The sequence below is a fragment of the Lithobates pipiens genome, unplaced genomic scaffold (assembly GCF_037356315.1).
Source record: "Lithobates pipiens isolate NorthernLeopardFrog02 unplaced genomic scaffold, aLitPip1_a1.2 Scaffold_13, whole genome shotgun sequence".
In the NCBI taxonomy this organism is placed as follows: Eukaryota; Metazoa; Chordata; class Amphibia; order Anura; family Ranidae; genus Lithobates; species Lithobates pipiens.
The window spans coordinates 288,940,199-288,959,961 of NW_027507718.1; the positions used below are offsets into that span (position 1 = coordinate 288,940,199).

Sequence of the window (19,763 nt, forward strand, 5' to 3'; positions counted from 1 at the left end):
TTGAAAGGAACACAGTGTGACTTTTTTTTTTTTTTTATTATTTAGGTATTTATATATAGAGCTGCCAATATACGTAGCGCTTTGTACATATATATTGTACCTTCACATCAGTCTCTGCACTCAAGAAGCTTACAATCTAAGGTCCCCAACTCATATTTATACACATACTAGGGCCAATTTAGACAGGATTAAATTAATCTACCAGCATGTCTTACTCTTATTTAGTGTAATCAATGTGTTACATAAAATCTAGGGCAGGGCTCGACAAACCCCGGGCGCCAGGTCGCATTTGCGACTAGAATTCGCATACTGGCGCCTGGGGCAACACAGCCTGGGTATCCGGCCTCCGTGTGGACCCCGAACTCCGCCATGCGATTGCATCGGGCCGCGCCGGCCAGTAATTGAGGCCGCGGCTTTGCGGCCTTCTAAAGTCTTTCCATAGTCTGGCGCCATCTTGTGGTGGATGTTGAAATTACAACCCCTTCCAATAATGCTAATCCTAATGGAGCTTCAAAGCCCTGCCTGGCGCCTTTTGCCCAACGATGAGTGTGGTGGCTGGTAAATAGCTTTATTTTATATATATATATATATATATATATATATATATATATATATATATATATATATATATATATATATATATATATATATATATATATATATATATATATAGAGCTTGTATTTTTAAAAAGTAAAAAAAATTAATTTTAATTAAGGAAAAAAAAAAAAAATTATTATTTGTAATCCTACCTGCTTGGCCCCTTTCACAAGGGCTGCCTGATCAGGTTCACCTGTCAGTTTTTCAGGTGGACCTGATCGAACCCTTAGCAGGGATATGGCAGTAAATAAGCGGGAATATGGCGGAAATAAAAGTCACATTCTTTTGTTAACCACTTCGTGCCCGCGCTATAGACAAAAGATGTCTACAGCATGGACACCAATTGCCGGGAGGGCGTCCCTGGACATCCTCCTGTTTACTTCCCCTCTGCACGCCGCCATGGGCGCGCATTGGGGAATTTCTGTGTTGGCCGTGTCCCTTGGATACAGCCAATCACAGATCATGCTAAATGGCCAATCACAGCGGCCATTTAGCACTCGAGCGGAGGTGATCACATATGTGGGGGGCTGGGGGCTATCTTCCCCTCGCTCATCTCCATGTCAGGACAGGTCCAGATCGCCGTCACGGACCTGGCTCCTAACTTTTTTAGCTGGCTCCTAGATTCCAAGCAGATTTGTCAACCCCTGATCTAGGGAGATATTATCTGTTAAATGATGTATAAGAACTCACCCAAGCTCTACCACAATAAAAAGGATGATGGGCTGTGTGTCGGTGCTCTGGCTATCCCATCCAACACAAATCAATAGAAATCAAAAAGCCGGCACATGATCGCTTCTTCTTATGAAATTTTATTTGAAGCAGTTACAACATCTTTGAAAAGCTAACGCGCTTCAGCCTAAGCCTTCCTCATAAGCATGATATGCATAAGGAGCAATTATGTGCTGACTTTTTGATTTCTATTATCTGTTATATATACTATATGGTTGGCCAACTGTTTTATATGCATTATTGGTTTTGAGAACAAAGCTGCAGAGTGGTCGAATAACTCATTAAGCCCTTGTGGATTAAAGCAGTATTAAACCCTCAAGGTTATTTATTTTTAGTTTAACACAGTGTATACAATAAAAACAATTCTCAGTAATTTATTTTAAAATGATTAGCCTAATACTTTTTTAATGTTCAATGTCACTAGCTCTTTTTCTCATTTTGCTGCTCTGAACTTTCAGTCTTCACAAAAAAGGGTATTAATCATGGAGAAAGGCAGGGAGGAGTAAAGAGGAGCACCTTGCTATGCTAGACTACAGGGCTGTGTGTTTCTATTGATGCACACAGTGTAGGGAGATGCAACTATAATTCCTGCATGCAAGGATGGCTTCATAGGATGATGCAAGAGAAAAGAGCCATCTTGAATTAGGAAACCCGGGAAAGTGGTCATAGCACCAACTTATTCTGGCAGATGGGCAAGGATTAAAAGATGAAGAAACTGCATGCTCAGTAAGTGATTATATCAGTTGCTGAAAGTGCTTATAAAAACTGAATGTATAACTTAACTTATAGTTAAGTTTGATAGCCTCATATTTTTAAATTTCCAGTATTCAAGTATTACATCCACACCTCATTTACCTACGTCTTCACCTGGACATTGCCTTTAAGTATACTAACATGCCTGCTGTCTTGAAATTCACCCAGATATCAGACAATAGCATCCTGCTTAAGTGTCTTACCATTCCTGACTATGGAATGGGAACAAACATTGAGTTATTTTTCTACATAAGCTGAACAACAGTTGTTTTAAATCAATTATCCAACCCGAACAGCTTCCCACTCTGCTATTTTTTTTGTCCCATCTAGTTGCAAAAGAATCTTTGAACACAAATTCCTGAAGGTGTAGCTTAACTGTGGGAGCATAAACTCTACAATGTTTTGAACTATCTTTGTGTTGTGCTGCTCTGACAAAAATGCAGCATGTTTAGGAAAACAAACATGTTTGACAGTATGTTGACAGCTCATTTAGGCTGCATGCACACTGGAGCTCATAAACTGCAGTTTATTGGAGTTTGGGTGTTTTTTTTAAAAAAAATCTAATAAACTCCACTCTATGTTAGCCTATGTGTCCATGCACACATGGACGTTTTTTAGCTTTAATGAGCAGTGGCGTTTATGGGCTTTTTTCTGAACGCCAGAAATTCACGTTCAAAGTGCCAGTTTTCACCGCCAAAAAACGACAAACGCTGATAAACACACGTTAATTAGCGTTCGGCGTTCTATTTTTTCAATGCATTGTGGGAGTTTGCAATGCACTGTGGGATTTTTGGAGTGTCCTCTGTATATTTTTATTAAAAACGCCCATAAATGCTAACGCTATAAAACGCTCATAAACGCTAGTACAAAACGCTGTTAAAGGATGTTTTTCAACCAGCGTTTTCTGCCAGAAAAGGCTTTTTTGAGCTTCAGTGTGCATGGAGCCTTAAAATGAATGGCCTGCTTCAATGCAACACAATCTAATACACAGCAATGAAGCAGATAAGTGAGAATGGGCTCTTGCTGTACCAGTGACAGTGGTTTTAACCTAATGGAAAAAAAATTTAAAATCTGCAGGGGCACAGACAATTAAAAGCAGACAGGGGTTCTAGCCTTTGCTTGCACTACTCTAAATAAGAGTGTTTATTTTTTCTGCATTGTAGTTGGAGATTTTCTCTCCCTTCTTGTTAAGTGAAACTTGTTACCGAGACAGTAAGAGAAGGAAAATATTTATAATAGAGCCTAGAATGTATAAAAAGTAAGTATAAAAAGTTTTGGCTGAACCTAAAACTTTAATGTCTTATTCATACTGGCAACTCCTGCATTTAGCTTTTCTAAACGAAGAAGTGGTCTGGAAAGTATAAACAACTTTTAAGCTTTCCGGAACATTTTTTCCTGCATTTAGATGTTTCTGCCTTAAAGCAGGTATAAGCTGCCTTTAGAATTTCTAATTGGATCCCAGATGCAAAGAATTTTCTTTCTTCGAACCCAGCTAAACCAACTACTAGTTCGGTGTTAATGGTAACATTGAAAAAATCATAACCTGCATTTATATAAAGTTAGGAATGAGGCCTAAACGGTAAAGTCTACACAAAAATGATTTTCTAGTTTTGGTAAATAACATTCTGCTTCTTACATCTTTCTACATCTGTATGCCTAAAAGCCAGCACAGCTGTACTTTGCGAAGAGTGAGGAACTCTTTTACAAATAATATATCTCTGATGTCTCAGAAATATATAAGAATCTGGCCTTTACACAAGGCTGAAAAATATATCTTTTAAGTTGATGTAGTCTTCAAAATTTGCCCAGCAACACATAAAATAGCATTCTTATAAAATATCTGTAACTAGTTAATAATATGCTGTTAAAGTTTAACGCCAAGAAAACAGCTAAGTATGCAGAGGAAACACATACAGTATCTCACAAAAGTGAGTACACCCCTCACATTTTTGTAAATATTTTATTATATATTTTCATGTGACAACACTGAAGAAATGACACTTTGCTACAATGTAAAGTAGTGAGTGTACAGCTTGTATAACAGTGTAAATTTGCTGTCCCCTCAAAATAACGCAACACACAGCCATTAATGTCTAAACTGCTGGCAAAAAAAAGTGAGCACTCCCCTAAGTGGAAATGTCCAAATTGGGCCCAATTAGCCATTTTCTCTCCCTGGTGTCATGTGAATCATTAATGTTATGCCACGTACACACGTATCAGACTATCCAGCGGACTTAGTCTGGCGGACAAATCGCCGGACTGTCCGCCGGACTTTCTGAACGAGCTACCTGCCCACACACTTTTGCGGCAGACTAGGTCCGCCGGATTATCCGCCGTACTTTTGAAATGAACAGACTCACCCACACACACGGAGGAAAGTTTGTTCATTTTGAACACGTCTCCAGGTAGCCGGGACCAGCGAAGGACGCGTCGCTGGGCCCATCACCTGGTATGGAGTTAAAGGGGAAGCCCTACGCTAAAAAAAACGGCATGGGGGTCCCCCCCAGGTCCATATCAGACCCTTATTCGAGCATGCTACCCAGCGGTCAGGAAAGGGGGTGGGGACAAGCGAGTGCCCCCCCCCCTTCTGAGCCGTACCAGGCCACGTGCCCTCAACATGGAGGGGTCCTTTGGGGAAGGGGGGCCCGCGTGATCAACCCAACCCCAAAGCACCTTGTCCCCATGTTGATGAGGACAAGAGCCTCTTCCCAACAACCCAGGCCGTTGGTTGTCGGGTCTGCGGGCAGGGGGCTTATCGGAATCTGTGAGCCCCTTTAATAAGGGGGCCCCCGGATCCCGGCCCCCCACCCTATGTGAATGAGTATGGGGTGCAATGTACCCCTACCCATTCACCTGTGAATTTTTTAAAAAAAAAACACAATACACAAGGGTTAAAATAGTTTATTGTACAGCTCCGGGGGTCTTCTTCCGTCTTCGGCAGTCTTCTCGCCGGACTCCTCCGCGATCTTCTGCTAGCTCTTTTACAGAGTGGAGGAGCCCGGCTTTCTTCTTCGCCGCCTCCCTCTTCTTCTGACTTCGGGGGTCTTGCCCCCCTCTTCGGTTCTTCTTGCTGGGCCACAGCGCCTTCTTCTAGCTCTTTTACAAGCGGTGGCCCGGTCTTCTGTTCTTCTCTTCTTGAGCCGTTGCCTCGTCGCTGTCTGTGGCCACAATGACAGGGACGCAGCGTACGGCGACTTATATAGGGACATCGCCGGATGATGTCCCCGCCCATTATGATGTCACAGTCCCAGCATCCTCTGGGCTACCTGGAGCCGCGCTCAAAATGAACGGACTTTTCTCCGGGCAGGAAAAGTCAGTTCATTTTAAAAGTACGGTGGACTAGCACACACACGGCCGTATTGTCCGCTGAAATGCGAGTCCGGCAGACATATTTAGGTGCAAAACTACTTTCTTAGTCCGCCGGACTTATGGGTAAAAAAAAGTCCACCGGAGCCCACACACGGGCGGATTGTCCGCCTGACTTTTCCACCGGATTGTTTGATCGTGTGTACGCGGCTTAACAAGGTCTCAGGTGTGAAAGGGAAGCAGGTGTGTTAAATTTGGCGTTATCACTCTCACTCTCTCATACTGATTACTGGAAGTTCAACATGGCACCTCAATGTCCAAGAACTCTCCGAGGATCTGAAAAAAAGAATTGTTGCTCTACATAAAGATGGCCTAGGCTATAAGAAGATTGCCAAGATCCTGAAGCTGCAGCACGGTGGCCAAGACCATACAGTGGTTTAACAGGACAGGTTCCACTCAGAACAGGCCTCACCATGCTAATGATCATCAATTGCATATGTAGGTTGAAACACAGTCATTAACTGAAATTAAAACAGCTGTGTTGGAGGCTTAAAACTGGGCATGGAACAGCCAAATTCCGCTACTAAGGTGAGGCTGTGGAAGAGTTATGACAAGTCATATACCATGGCAAGACTGCATCAGCAAGGTTTCTCCCAGGCAAAGATTTAAAAGCAGACTTGAGTTAAAAGATATGTTGTTTAAGCTCTTTTGAAGAAACACAAAGAAACAGGCAATGTTGAGGACCATAGTAGACGCAGTGGTCGGCCAAGGAAACTTAGTGCAGCAGATGAAAGACACATAAAGCTTACCGTATATACTCGAGTATAGGCCGACCCGAATATAAGCCGAGGCCCCCAATTTACCCCCAAAAAACTGGAAAACTTATTGACTCGTGTATAAGCCGAGGGTGAGACATGGCTGTCCATCCCTGTGTGTCCGTCCATCCCTGTGTGTGTGTCCGTCCATCCATCCCTGTGTGTGTGTCCATCCATCCATCCATCCCTGTGTGTGTGTCCGTCCATCCATCCCTGTGTGTGTATCCATCCATCCCTGTGTGTGTGTGTGTGTGTGTGTATTCATCCATCCATCCATCCCTGTGTGTGTGTGTGTGTGTATCCATCCATCCATCCATCCATCCCTGTGTGTGTGTGTGTGTGTGTGTGTGTGTGTGTGTGTGTGTGTCCGTGCAGCCTTGTGTGTGTGTCCAGCCTACCTGTGTCCCAAGCCTCCGTCCCGAGCCGCCGTCGTCCCGAGCCTCCTCTGTCCCGTGCCTCCTCTGTCCCGTGCCTCCTCTGTCCCGTGCCTCCTCTGTCCCGTGCCTCCTCCGTCCCGTGCCTCCTCCGTCCCGTGCCTCCTCCGTCCCGTGTCGTGCCGATGGATCGCCGCTCCAGGATCGCCGCTCTTCTCGGCGGCCATTCTACAATTCAAAAGCCGCGCCTCCGTCCTCCGCCTGTGATAGGCGGAACACTGAATTTCCCAGCAGCCTGTGTTCCGCCTATCACGGACATCCTCTCATACTCGTCCGTAGTATGAGAATGAACGGATGTCCGTGATAGGCGGAACACTGACTGCTGGGAAATTCAGTGTTCCGCCTATCACAGGCGGAGGCGGAGAAGGAGGCGCGGCTTTTGAATTTTAATGTCCGCCGTCTGTCTGCTCGATACGCTGATCGAGCAGTCAGACAGCGGTGACTCGAGTATAAGCCGAGGGGGCACTTTCAGCCTCAAAAAAGAGGCTGAAAATCTCGGCTTATACTCGAGTATATACGGTACATCCAATCAACACTGGAAGATGCCCAGCAGTGCCATCAGCACAAAACCAGTGGGATTCAGGTACACCCATCTACTGTCCAAGGGAGTTGGGCCAGAAGCTGTCTTGCAGCCAAAAAAAACATACCTTCAACGTGGAAACAAAGCTAAGCGACTCTGCAGGAAAACATAAGACCTAGGGTGCAAAAATATGACAGCAGGTGCTTTGGGCTAATGAGTGAAAATCTGATAGGTTTGGCTGTAGAAGGAGGCAGTTTTTTTGTTCACAAAAGGTTAGAGAGCGGTACAATAATGAGTGTCTGGGGCAACAGTGAAGCATTGCGGAGGTTCCTTGTAAATCTGGAGGTGCATCTCAGCAAATGGTGTTGGATATTTGGATAGATAGATAGATAGTGTCCTCAATGCTGAAAAATACAGGCAGATAGTTATCCATCATGCCAATCCATCAAGCAGGCGTGTGCTTGGTGCCAAATGTATTCTGCAGCAGGACAATGACCCCAAACATACAGCCAACATTATTAAAAACTATCTTCAGCATAAAGAAGATCCGATCTTAACATCAAGTCATCTGTCATTACATGAAGAGACAGAAGGATTTGAGGCAGCCTACATCCACAGAACATCTATGGCTAATTCTCAAAGATGTGTGGAACAACCTACTTGCTGAGCTCCTTCAAAAACTGTGTGCAAGAAGTGTACCTAGAAAAACTGATGCTGTATTGAAGGTAAAAGGGTGGCCACATAAAATATTGATTTGATTTGGATTTCTCTTCTGTTCAATTACTTTTTTACTTAATTTATGAATTGATAAAAATAAACTATTAACACTTCTATTTCTTAGAGCAGGGGTCTCCAAACTTTTCACTTCGAGGGCCACATAGTATATTTTACACATACTCGCGGGCCGAAAAAAACATTTATAAATAAATCTGCAGCAGTGGAATAGAATACAATTTGCCTGGCTGCATGGTGCACCTGTTTCCTCTGCCCACACCTAAATTCCATAGCCTCATGCCTTACATCTGTCTTTCCATCAGAGTCTTCCTGCAGATTTGTGTCCCCATTAGCTTTCCTCTGCAAATTGATGTCCATATCATAGCCACCCCACAAGCTTGTGTCCCCATCACTCATCAGAGTCTCTCCACAACTTTGTGTCCCCATCAGAATCACCCTGCACATGTGACCCCATCAGAGCCCCCCCTCCCCACACAAATTTGTTTCACCCTCAGAGCCATCACCCCCTCCCCCTTAACTCTTCCCCCAGCAGAGCCATCACCCCTCGACACATGACGGTATCCACATCAGACGCAATCCCTTCCCGTCCGCATATTTGTTTCCTACCCAACACAGTCTCTCTGGTGTACAGTGTGCAGACCTGCTGAACCTCCTAGGTCCCGCCGCACTGTATGCAAATATACAGCTTAAGGAAACCAATGGTAACAGCGAGGTGGGAGCAAGTAGGTGCAGCCTATCCTAGCAAGTAACACATTGTGGAGGCTCCGGGAGTGGTTGTGGGACCTGCGCTGCATATTGCCGGGCAAAGTATGCATTTCAGGTTTCACAACCCGATAGAGAGACTGTCCCTTCAGTGAGTGTGAGGACTCCAGCTGCGGGCCAGTAAAAACGTCCTAGCGGGCTGGATGTGGCCCACGGGCCGTAATTTGGAGACCCCTGTCTTAGAGCATTCTTAAGTTACAGCATTTTTTTCACATCTGCCTAAAACATTCGCACAGTACTGTAAATAGTTTGAAGTTAAACTAATCTTCATGCCTAAAATATGCAGCAAAATGGTTAATGATATATTATTGATAACAGATACTGTTATAGTTATCAGGTTGTGTCTTTTATAGGCGTGTGGAGTTCAGATTTAGGGTTTCACATTGCACTGAAGACTTTATTTTACCTGCAAGAGATGCATTGAAAACTTGCTTATAATGGGCTGAAGACTGGAACACAGCTGGGATGTGTACTTTCCTTTTAGGAACTAATGCAGACAGCACAATGTGTTTGGGTGGAAATGCAAGATCACAGGGGAGTGAGATCTAAAATGATATGAAAAGAAAATTAAAGTAAGAAGAAAAAATGTGTCTAATTGCCAGAAGCTCTATAAAGTACAAGTAGGCTACTTAAATGATAAAGGGCAAGAGTTATAATTTATATAAACGGTCATTCATAAAACACGTAGAGCAGTAGGGGCTCAACAAATAAATAACAGCACAAACACAGTGCAAACACTCATGACCTCGGTTGCAATTTGCTCACCAGATTCAGCTGGCAAATTATTTCAAGTGACACTGGTCACTATTATTTAAAGTGACTGGTTTAAAAAAAAAAAATAACATTCTATTCAAGTATGTATTATTAACTCCAAAAAGTACCTTTTATTGCTCTCAACCGCCTCCTTTCTTTTTACTTCTGTGATCCAAATACCTGTTAGAGGATGGCTATGTTCGTTCTCCTGTAAGAAGGTAGCCATCCTCTCTTGCTCACTCCCTAGATGGATTATGGGATTTGTAGTATGCATGGAGCAGTGCACAAGACCTCCACTAAAGTGCATGGTTTGTTCCAAACAGAAGTGAGGAATAGAAGAGGTTCAGCAGCTCAGGGAGGAAGTTACAAGGAGGCAGAAAAACACAGTAAAACTATTTCAAGAAAAATATATCACACGTCCAGTAAATAGGGATGTACAGCATATGGATTCATTTTGTAGAATACGGATAAAGTATAACCAAAAGAAAAACTTTTTGTTTATAAGCTTTGGATGGAGTGGAGATGGATTAGAACAAGGGCTGAAAAAACTAATTGATTAATCGACAACTAATCGATTATGAAAATAGTTGTCAACTATTTTCAGAATCGATTCATCGGCCAGCCGATTAGTTGGACTGCATATAGAATGCAGTATTTGTTTACTTATCAGGAAGTACAGTGCAGCATACATGCAGCTCAGTACACCAGCCATACATGTCAGCAAGTGCCTGAGAACTTGTGAACGTGAAGAGCAATGCCTCTTGGCACATGTATTTCTGGGCAGGAAGTGAGTGGTTCTAAAGTTAGAATTTTTTTTTTCACCTTGCTATAGGAGTACTCTATATTAGACTTTGCAGCTTGTTATTGGGGAACTCTGATAGCAGGAGGAGACAGAAGAGTCGGTGGGGGGCCCTAGAAGAGGAGAATAAGGGCTGCTCTGTGCAAAAATATACTTATATATTTGATATAGAAAAGGATAACCCCCTACAGGTGGGACTTTAATGGCACTACCAACACACATATAGAAAAAAAAATATAAAATTTATTGTATTAGAAAAATAGAAAATACATATAGATATTACAAATACATGCAAGGCTCAATATCATTAATTTGTCATCTCAATGGATGAAGCTCAGATACCCTCTAAGGTTCTGGGATTCTGTCCTAATGAGAGCATTGACAAATTTGAATTTGTAAAGGATCTTCAGTAGATTGCACGGATACGTATTCTTAAAAATATGTATGCAAAACCAGGGGGTCATTCTGACCTTACACCCAAGGAAAACGGGGCGATTGTCCAGTTGGTCTCTTTGCTGGAAGAAAGTGATACCACCGACCTGATTGATATCACTGATCTTCCGCAAGTGCTGTCTTTGTCCCATGAAGCTATAGCAGGCGAAACCCAGGATATTCTTTCTGGATCCAAGCTGAAGAAAAAATCTTCACTATTTCCTCCTCCCAGTTCTAACCCTAACATTGCTACATTTTTGCAGTTGGTAAATGGAGAAATCGACAAACTTTAAGGGATCCCCCTAAAGTTACCAACAGTAGTGTATCTGAGAAGCAGGCACTTAAATCCCTGAGTGAAAACACCTCCATTACAATTAAACCGACGGACAAGGGGGGTAATATTGTCCTTATGGACAATACCCAATTATGTAGCCATGTGTTCTAAAATTTTGAAAAACAAAAATTGGTACAGAAGGATAACGAGTGACATAGTAGAAAAATTCAACTTGGAATATTATCAGCTAGTTGATCAGGCCTATTCTAACAATATAATCAATACGACTACAAGGGACTACATCAGAACAAGCTTTCCTAGAGTACCAACTTTTTACTCGTTGCCCAAAATACATAAAGATATACAGAATCCTACGGGTAGACCAATCATTTCTGGCAAGGGGTCCATTAGTGAGAATGCCAGTCGGTTGGTTGACGAACATTTGGAACCTTATGTTTTTGGTTTCCAATCTTATGTGAAAGATACTATTCATTTCTTGAAGATCATTGAAAACCGAATTATTCCCCAGAATGCGTACCATAGATGTGGAGGCACTTTACAGCTCCATTCCTTATGATAGGGGGATGGCGGCTGTGAAACACACTATATACCAGAATAGTGATGTCGATTGGGGATTCAATGAGTTTAATAAGTCTCTTATTGAATATATTTTACATCACAATGTCTTTACTTTCAATGGCTCCCACTACCTCCAGGTGCAGGGGGTAGCGATGGGGACATGTTTTGCCCCATCGTATGCTAACCTGTACCTGGGGGAGTGGGAGACCATGTTCCTGGGTGATGAAGACTTGTCAATATACATGGACCACCTTTTAGTGTGGTTTAGGTATATTGACGATATCTTCACCATCTGGGATGGCCCACTGGAACTACTTGATCAATGTCTAGCACGGATGAACCGCAATGAGTTCAATCTTGTATTTACAATGTCCTCGGATGTCAATACCATCTCGTTCCTTGATGTTCTTGTCTCAAGGAGCGATGATGGTACACTCAGCAGCAGTTTGTATCGCAAATCCACGGCAGGCAATAATGTTCTGCATGCCTCCAGTTTACATCCCTCATTAGATCTATACCCTATAGTCAGTATTTAAGGGTTGGACGTAATTGTAAAAATGATGATGAATTCAAACTGGAGGCAAACAATCTGCGTGACAGGCACCTTCTGAGAGGATATTCGAGGACCTCACTTAAAAAAGCGTTCCGTAGAGCCACAACTCAAGGTAGACAGAACCTCATTTATTCCCCAAAACAATCTAGTTCTGATAATCCCCTTAAAATTATTACTAAGTATTGCAACCAACATGCAGAAATTCGCAAAATCGTTGCCAAATATTTGCACACCCTTACTATGAACCCTAGCCTTGCCCGTCTGATTCCAGAGGCTCCCCTGTTCACCTTTGTGAGAGCTACATCTATTGCCTCCAGATTGGTGAAGAGTAAATACAGGGGGGACAATGATTTTGATCATTGTAAGCACAAAGGCACATATATGTGCGGCACTTGCGGATACTGTAGATTCATGGATACTAGCAAAAGCCCAACCCTGCCTAATTGAAAAACCTTTGGGGTCATTTATCTTCTCAAATGCAACTGCGGTTGCTTTTATGTTGGGAAGACCAAACTTCCATTTTGGAAGAGAGCATACCGTCACATTGCTAGTATGCAGGTCTGCAACCCCGATCTACCCTTAGGGAGACATACCATTTTAGTACTCCATCAGGGAGTGTTTCCCAGGATTAACTTTCTAATCTTGGACCGTGTCCACCCCAGCCCGAGGAGAGGGGACTGGAACAAGGGTCTCCTTCAGCTCGAGCTGCGGTGGATATATACTTTAAAAGCTACCCATCCCCCTGGGCTGAATGATGCTATGTGCTTCAGGCCCTTCTTGGAGGGTTTCAGCTCAGGGGGAATGGAAAAATGAATATATCATTTCATGTTACAAATAAGATTGTGTGGGATTTTCAATTTCCATTTTGTACTTTTTTCTTTTCTCCATTTCTTTTCCTCTTTTTGACGATATTCACCATATTTATTTTCATGATTGTATAATGCCTACACCATTTTTCAATGTACATATATTTATTTCATTCTTTTGTGTTTCATCCCAGATGTGGCCATGCCTAGCGCTTCAATGTGTGATCCGTGGCCTGGAGTACTCCACACGTCCCTCTGTATGCCTGTTCCAAGTATGGTTGTGCTATAAATTAGCCAGTGCCCTTTGTATTTTATGGAATTTTGCTTTATATTTGGTTATATTTGTTTGTTTTTATCCAGCAGTTTGGTGTGTGCACCCAGTGCGGCCACAGGGTCCCCCTTCCCTGCTGATTGGGGGTCCGATTTGAGGGGCTGGGCTCTGCTGTCTCATGCAGACTGTCCTTTCCCTCTGGTGTCCATGGTGTTCCCTCGCCGTGGATTACTGGCCGTGCTGGTGGGACGTCAGCGCGACGCACGTATGCGTGGTATCATTGTGTGTGCGCCAATGGATTTGCTGGATTGTCTGTGCGGTGCATTCGATGCATGCGCTTGCGTGGTGCCTTTGCGTGGTATCATTGCTTATGCACCAATGGATTCGCCGGTTGGCCTGTTCATTCATTCGGTGCATGCACAGCGCCCTTGCGTGGCGTCATTGCGTGCGCCGGTGGATTCGCCGGATGCTCTATGCGGTCCATTCGGCGCATGCCAAAAGGACCCCTGTATGGAGCTCTGTGGGGAATTTTATTGCGCCCAGCTGATCGCCTTGATTGCGGCTTAGCTGGACTCTGTTACCCTATTTAAACTATGGTTCAGTTTGAGGTGGACAGGGTGCGGGGAAGGACGCACTGTGTGAAGCTGCTGGAATCACTCCATAGGATCCCTTTTTTCAAGTAAATAAACCCTTTTAGATTGGACCTTCTGATCTGCTTTCTATTTACTTGTGTTTACTGCTCATTATAATCAGCTTTTATATGTCCTTTTTTTGGGGGCTTTTTTTCCATATCTTTTTACAGTGATTTCCAGATCGGGGCCCTTGAAAGTGCTTGATCTATGGATTTCCAGCCTCATTTTCCCCTTTGGCGCTGCCCACCTGTAAGCTAGAACAGTTTGGGATTTAGGTGGGTCTTTTGCTAGTACTAATAATTTGAGCCCCTTTATACATATGTGGATATTTATCCCACTGTTCATTCTGTCCCGCTTTGTTTTTCACCTGCAGATTTCCTATTCTTTTTGGGGCCTCAGTACCCACACCAAGCGGCCGGCGGTCAGGACTTTCGGGCTCCGGGTGGATTGGGGGACATGTTTTGAGGGGATATTTTTGCTCCCCTCTTTGTTTCCCCTTGCTGGTTTTTCTTAATTACCTGGTGTTTTTACATTTGGCTGATGTGACCTGGGGATGACTCCATGCTGCGTGAATCCCATACCTTCATGTTTTTAATATTTTTTGAATGCTTAGATACACACTGCTAAGTGACTGTGATGTAAGTATAGCCATATGTGTTATTTGAATGATCATGTAACAATAATATATGCACAAAAAACTTTTGGCTAATTATTGTATATTTGAGTCTTATAGATTGTTCTTTCCTGCAAATAACCCCCGATAAATGAGAATACATTCTATCTCTGAAACATCGTTGGGTTCAGGCAACTGTATCTTGCCCAATTCACTTCTTTTCGTTGGTATAATATCCTTTTATTTGTACTATATATTTCATATGCATTTTCTATTTTTCTAATACAATAAATTTTATATATTTTTTGCTATATGTGTGTGTTGGTAGTGCCGTTAAAGTCCCACCTGTAGGGTGTTTTCTTTTTCTATTGTGATTTTGGGATGTGGCACACCTAGTTCTCAGCAGTCCATTTCAGAATCTTCTTTCATAGATTTTTGATATAAGTAGGGCCGAAACAACTAATCGATTAATCGACAACTAATCGATTATGAAAATAATCGATTACCATTTTCATAATCGATTAATCGGCCACTAACATAATGGGGTTAAAAAAAAACTAAAATGAACCCTTTATAGTACAAAAAGAGCAAATCGCTACTGTAAATATTACTTTCACTGTCCCATAGTAAAAAATGAACCCCTTAGCCCTTGTACACACGGTCGGACATTCCAACAGAAAATGTATGATCGGACCGTGTTGTCGGATAATCCGGCAGTGTGTGGGCTCCATCGGACTGTTTCCATCGGAATATCCCAAGGACAAAATTTTAGAGCTGGGCTATAAAACTTTCCGACAACATGATCCGATCGGACTTTGTCTGATTGTGTGTAGAGAATTCTGATCGGACAAAGTGCCACGCATGCTCAGATCAAATTCCTAGACCAAAGCTATTGGCTACTAGCATGAACGTAGTCCCATCGTAACGAAATAACGGCATCACGTTACGTACAATCGGATTTTCCGAGAACTTTGTCCGACCGTGTGTATGCAACACAAGTTTCGGACAAAATCCGTCGGACAAAATCTGACGGATTTTGTTGTCGGAATGTCCGACCGTGTGTACAAGGGCTTACAGTTGCGATTATTTGCTCTTTTTGTACTCATTTTTGTTTTTTTAACCCCATTATGCTACAAAACATCTCAGGCCTGGGTCACACCTCTGTGTTTTTTGGTGATTTTTGCAGAAACACAGTTCATTTACATGGTTTCCTATGGGACATGTTCACATCCATGATTTTTTCAGCTGCTGCGTATTTGGAATAGACAAGGACTTTTTTTTTAACGCAAGATGGTGCTATTTTGTTTTTTTGGTTCAATAGACTTCAATGGAGAAGCTGCAGAAAAGTATGTAATAACACAATTTGTGTTTTTTAATCTGCCCAACAACAAATTGGCCCAAAAAATATGTAAAAATGCAAATCGCCGCAAAATTACTTTTTTTTTTTTTTATTATTAAAGGTTAGTAACCGATTAATCGAAACAATAATAGGCCAACTAATCGATTATGAAAATAATCGTTAGTTGCAGCCCTAGATATAAGTAATATATATTACTTTCACTGTTTCACAGTATAAATGAACCACTTATAGTAGCGATTATCTGCTCTTTTTGTACTATAAAGGGCTCATTTTAGTTTTTTGAACCCGCATTATGATAGGCGATACAAAAAAAAAGCATGCTGCTGCTACTAAACGTCTTAGGCCTGGTTCACAAGTATGCGTTTTTTAGTGCTTTTTGCAGAAACACGCTACAAGTCATTTAACGTGTAATATACGCACAGCAAAAAGCACTGCAAAAATTGGTCAAAAGCAAACTGCATAGGTGTGAACCAAGGCTTATACTGGCCCATACACGTATTGATTTTCGGATGAGTATGCTCATACGAAAAATCTTTGTACATTCACTGAATGAAAGAATGTTGTTTGAAATTTTCACTTGCTTTTAACATTCAGTTTTAAAATTAATGTAATTTCTGAACGAAAACCACACTGTCTGAAAATTCCTTTGACCAAGAAGTTTTCCATTCTGCCGCTTCAAGTTTTCCTATCACTGTGGTTGAAAACGAACGTCGATTTGACCCCACTAACGATTAGAAAAATTGACAAATGTTCTTAAAATTTAATATTTTTGAAGGAAGACGTTTTTGTATGGCCAGAAAATAATGCATTACAGTTCTGTCTGAAAATCTGCAAAACAGTATTTAAAGCGGAGGTCCACCCTAAAGTGGAGCTTCCTCTCATTGGAACCCTCCCCCCCTCCGGCGCCACAATTGGCACCTTTCAGGGGGGAGGGGGGTGCAGGTACCTGTACAGTACAGGTATCTGCACCCACTTCCGGCATAGATATCTGCAGAAGGTAAGCCCCTTTCCGCAGAATCTACGCCCCTTTCCAAAGGCTGTCTGCTGGGAAACACACGGATCCCAGAGACAGCGGGGACCATCCTTATTGCGCAGCGCGACTCGCGCATGCGCAGTAGGGAACCGGGAAATGAAGCCGCAAGACTCCACTTCCTGATTCCCATACCCAAGATGGCGGCGGCAGCACCCGAGAGACGATCGAGAGATCGGCTTCGGGTGCCGACATCGCGGGCGCGCTGGGCGGGTAAGTGTCATTATTTTAAAAGTCAGCAGCTGCAGTATTTGTAGCTGCTGGCTTTTAAAAAAAAAACAAAAAAAAAAACGGCGGACTCCCGCTTTAATGATAGTCGGATGATATTTACCAGGTTCAACCTCTAATAGTATATACAGTATACCTCTTCTGTCTGTTATTCTCAGAGTGGATTAGAGATTTTGCTCAATAACCATATACTGTACTGTAGTTGGTTATTTATATTTACCACTGCATGGAGATATTTAAAATTGCCTTTTTTTTAAACTTTACATATTAACTAAATTATACACCAATGTTTTTTTAAGATTATTATCCAATTAATAGCAACAATAAATCGCCCAACTAATCGATTATGAAAATAATCGTTAGTTGCAGGTTAATTAGAACACCTGTTTTTATTGCTGCCTGTGCCCCTGCTCGAGAGAATCAACCTCTCTATTTGCCCTGTTGACATTTATCATCACAAGTGAAAGTACAAAAAAAAAATCCCAAATTTTTGGTTGTGTCCAGAAAAGTAATGGAGGGTAAATCTTCCAATAAGGACAATAGTTCTGGTGCCCTAGGGGTCCCCAATGCATGCCCTTAATTTTCAGAGATTTCCTCTCGCTTCCTGCTTTGGGTATGAGACAGGAAGTTAAGATAAATCATCCCAATGGGGACACAGAACATTTCTTTTCCTACTACTAGCATGCCTCAGTTTTGTAGCAAAGCAGTACCAAGAGCATGATCATAAACACAAAAGAGTGGGATCGGTGTCCCCCAATACCCCTCCAATGGAAGTATCATATTTATCAGAGTATAACACGCACTTTTTTCCTCTTAAAATCAGGGGAAAATCGTGGGTGCGTGTTATACGCTGATCACCAACTCTCCCCCCCCCCGTTTCTAACCTTTTCTGCTGCTCCCGGTGGCTTTCGGGTATTTTTGGCCGTTCTCCGCTATTTTCGGCCCTTCTCGGCTATTTTCACCTGCACTCGGCGGCTTTTGATGAATGGCTGAAAATAGGCGAGAACGGCCGAAAATACCGAAGGCCGCCGAGAACTACCGAGCGCCGCCGAGATACACAGGACATCCGCTATGTATCTCGGCGGCGTCCTTTTTAAACAGCAAAGACACTGACAAGCCTGTAAATGACTGACAAGGCTGCAATGCAAGGATGCAAATGACTGGCAAGGCTGCAATGCAAGCCTGCAAATGACTGGCAAGGCTGCAATGCAAGCCTGCAAATGACTGGCAAGGCTGCAATGCAAGGCTGCAAATGACTGGCAAGGCTGCAATGCAAGGCTGCAAATGACTGGCAAGGCTGCAATGCAAGGCTGAAAATTACTGGCAAGGCTGCAATGCAAGGCTGCAAATGACTGGCAAGGCTGCAAATGACTGGCAAGGCTGCAATGGGAGGCTGCAAATGACTGACAAGGCTGCAATGGAAGGCTGCAAATGACTGACAAGGCTGCAATGGAAGGCTGCAAATGACTGGCAAGGCTGCAATGGAAGGCTGCAAATGACTGACAAGGTTGTAATGCAAGGCTGCATTGATGGGCATTTAAATGTAAGTTTTTTTTCCTTAAACTTCCCTCCTAAAAGTTTTTTTCTTTTAAATTTTCTCTTAAACTTAGGGTGCATGTTATACGCCGATAAATACGGTATTTAACATTATATAAAGGAACTCTTTCACCTTCGGATGTCCAAAAGCAGTACAGCTAAGGTGTGGACAAAACATCATAGAGAAAACAACAGGGAACTAGGGACTGCTTGCAGAGCCACTTGCAGGACTATACACCTGAAGCTGGCATCAGACGAGGCTGAAACAATCCACCACGTGGAATTTAGAGAATGTATTAACAGAAAACTAGGTGGCAACTATGCAAATCTGGGTAACGGAGGCTTGATGCCAAAGAGGCTCTAACAAACATAAGAGTGGAAGCTGACCCTTAAGACCGTAAACTTAAATATTGGTGTGTCTAAGCCACTGAGTGGAACAAGAAGCCAGGGAACTGTTCTGGGATCCTTCCTGAATGACAAAAAAGGAAGAAGCAGTGGCTGAGAAACTCAGACAACCGGTGTCATAGCCAGGCCATAGAGAAAGATTTTCTTATGATGAACCAAATCTGAATTGGACAGAAGAGCAATTTCTTGGTTGAGGTGAAAGGCAAAAACTATCTTAGGCAATATCACTGTTCTTACATTTATCACAGAGATGTTATCATTTGGAGTTGTATTGCACATGAAGTTGTGGTACCTTTTGCAAATCTAAGCAATATTACACCAGCTAGTTTTTTTCTTTTTTTGATACATCTGGAGTTCCAATTACCCAAGCAGCCTAAAGGAGTTGCATTTACCTGCATTGTTGCTGCACTCGATTGAGCCCTGCCTTCTGGTGAGTGGGCGATCTGGCTATTTGGAACGTTTGAAGATTTTGCTGCACTTTATGAACTTTTATTTATGAACTTTTATTTATGAACTTTTATATTGATGGAATTTACTTTTCTTGAATTCACAAAATTTTTAGTGCTGCAATTTTATTTAATTTATGATCATGAAGGGTTTACAGTATATTGCCTTTATTGCTAGCAGCTTTGACACAGGTGTTTACCACTGCCCCCTTTTTTTTATTATTATTATTCTTGCAGGAAGTAGACCAGTAGTAGTAGGTTTGGGCACCACAGTCATCACAAAATCAGAGATGCTCTTGTCCCTCAGAACCTGGGCTTCAACAGCCATGCCTTTAAAGCTATCTAACGAGAAGTAGGGTAGCAAATAGACCTTTCAGACAGAAGATCCTGACAA

At 42.6% G+C, this 19,763-nt stretch overlaps 1 protein-coding gene across 3 annotated transcripts in view; it reads right to left on the minus strand.

The window, feature by feature from the left end:
* The window catches only part of ZGRF1 (zinc finger GRF-type containing 1), a 213,515-nt gene that overhangs the window by 121,819 nt on the left and 71,933 nt on the right, over positions 1 to 19,763 (minus strand). For all 3 annotated transcript variants that reach the window (XM_077476750.1, XM_077476747.1, XM_077476748.1), the window contains one exon: positions 9,059 to 9,197. In XM_077476750.1, coding sequence (XP_077332876.1) covers positions 9,059 to 9,197 — 139 coding nt within the window. The remainder of the gene's footprint in view (positions 1 to 9,058; positions 9,198 to 19,763) is intronic.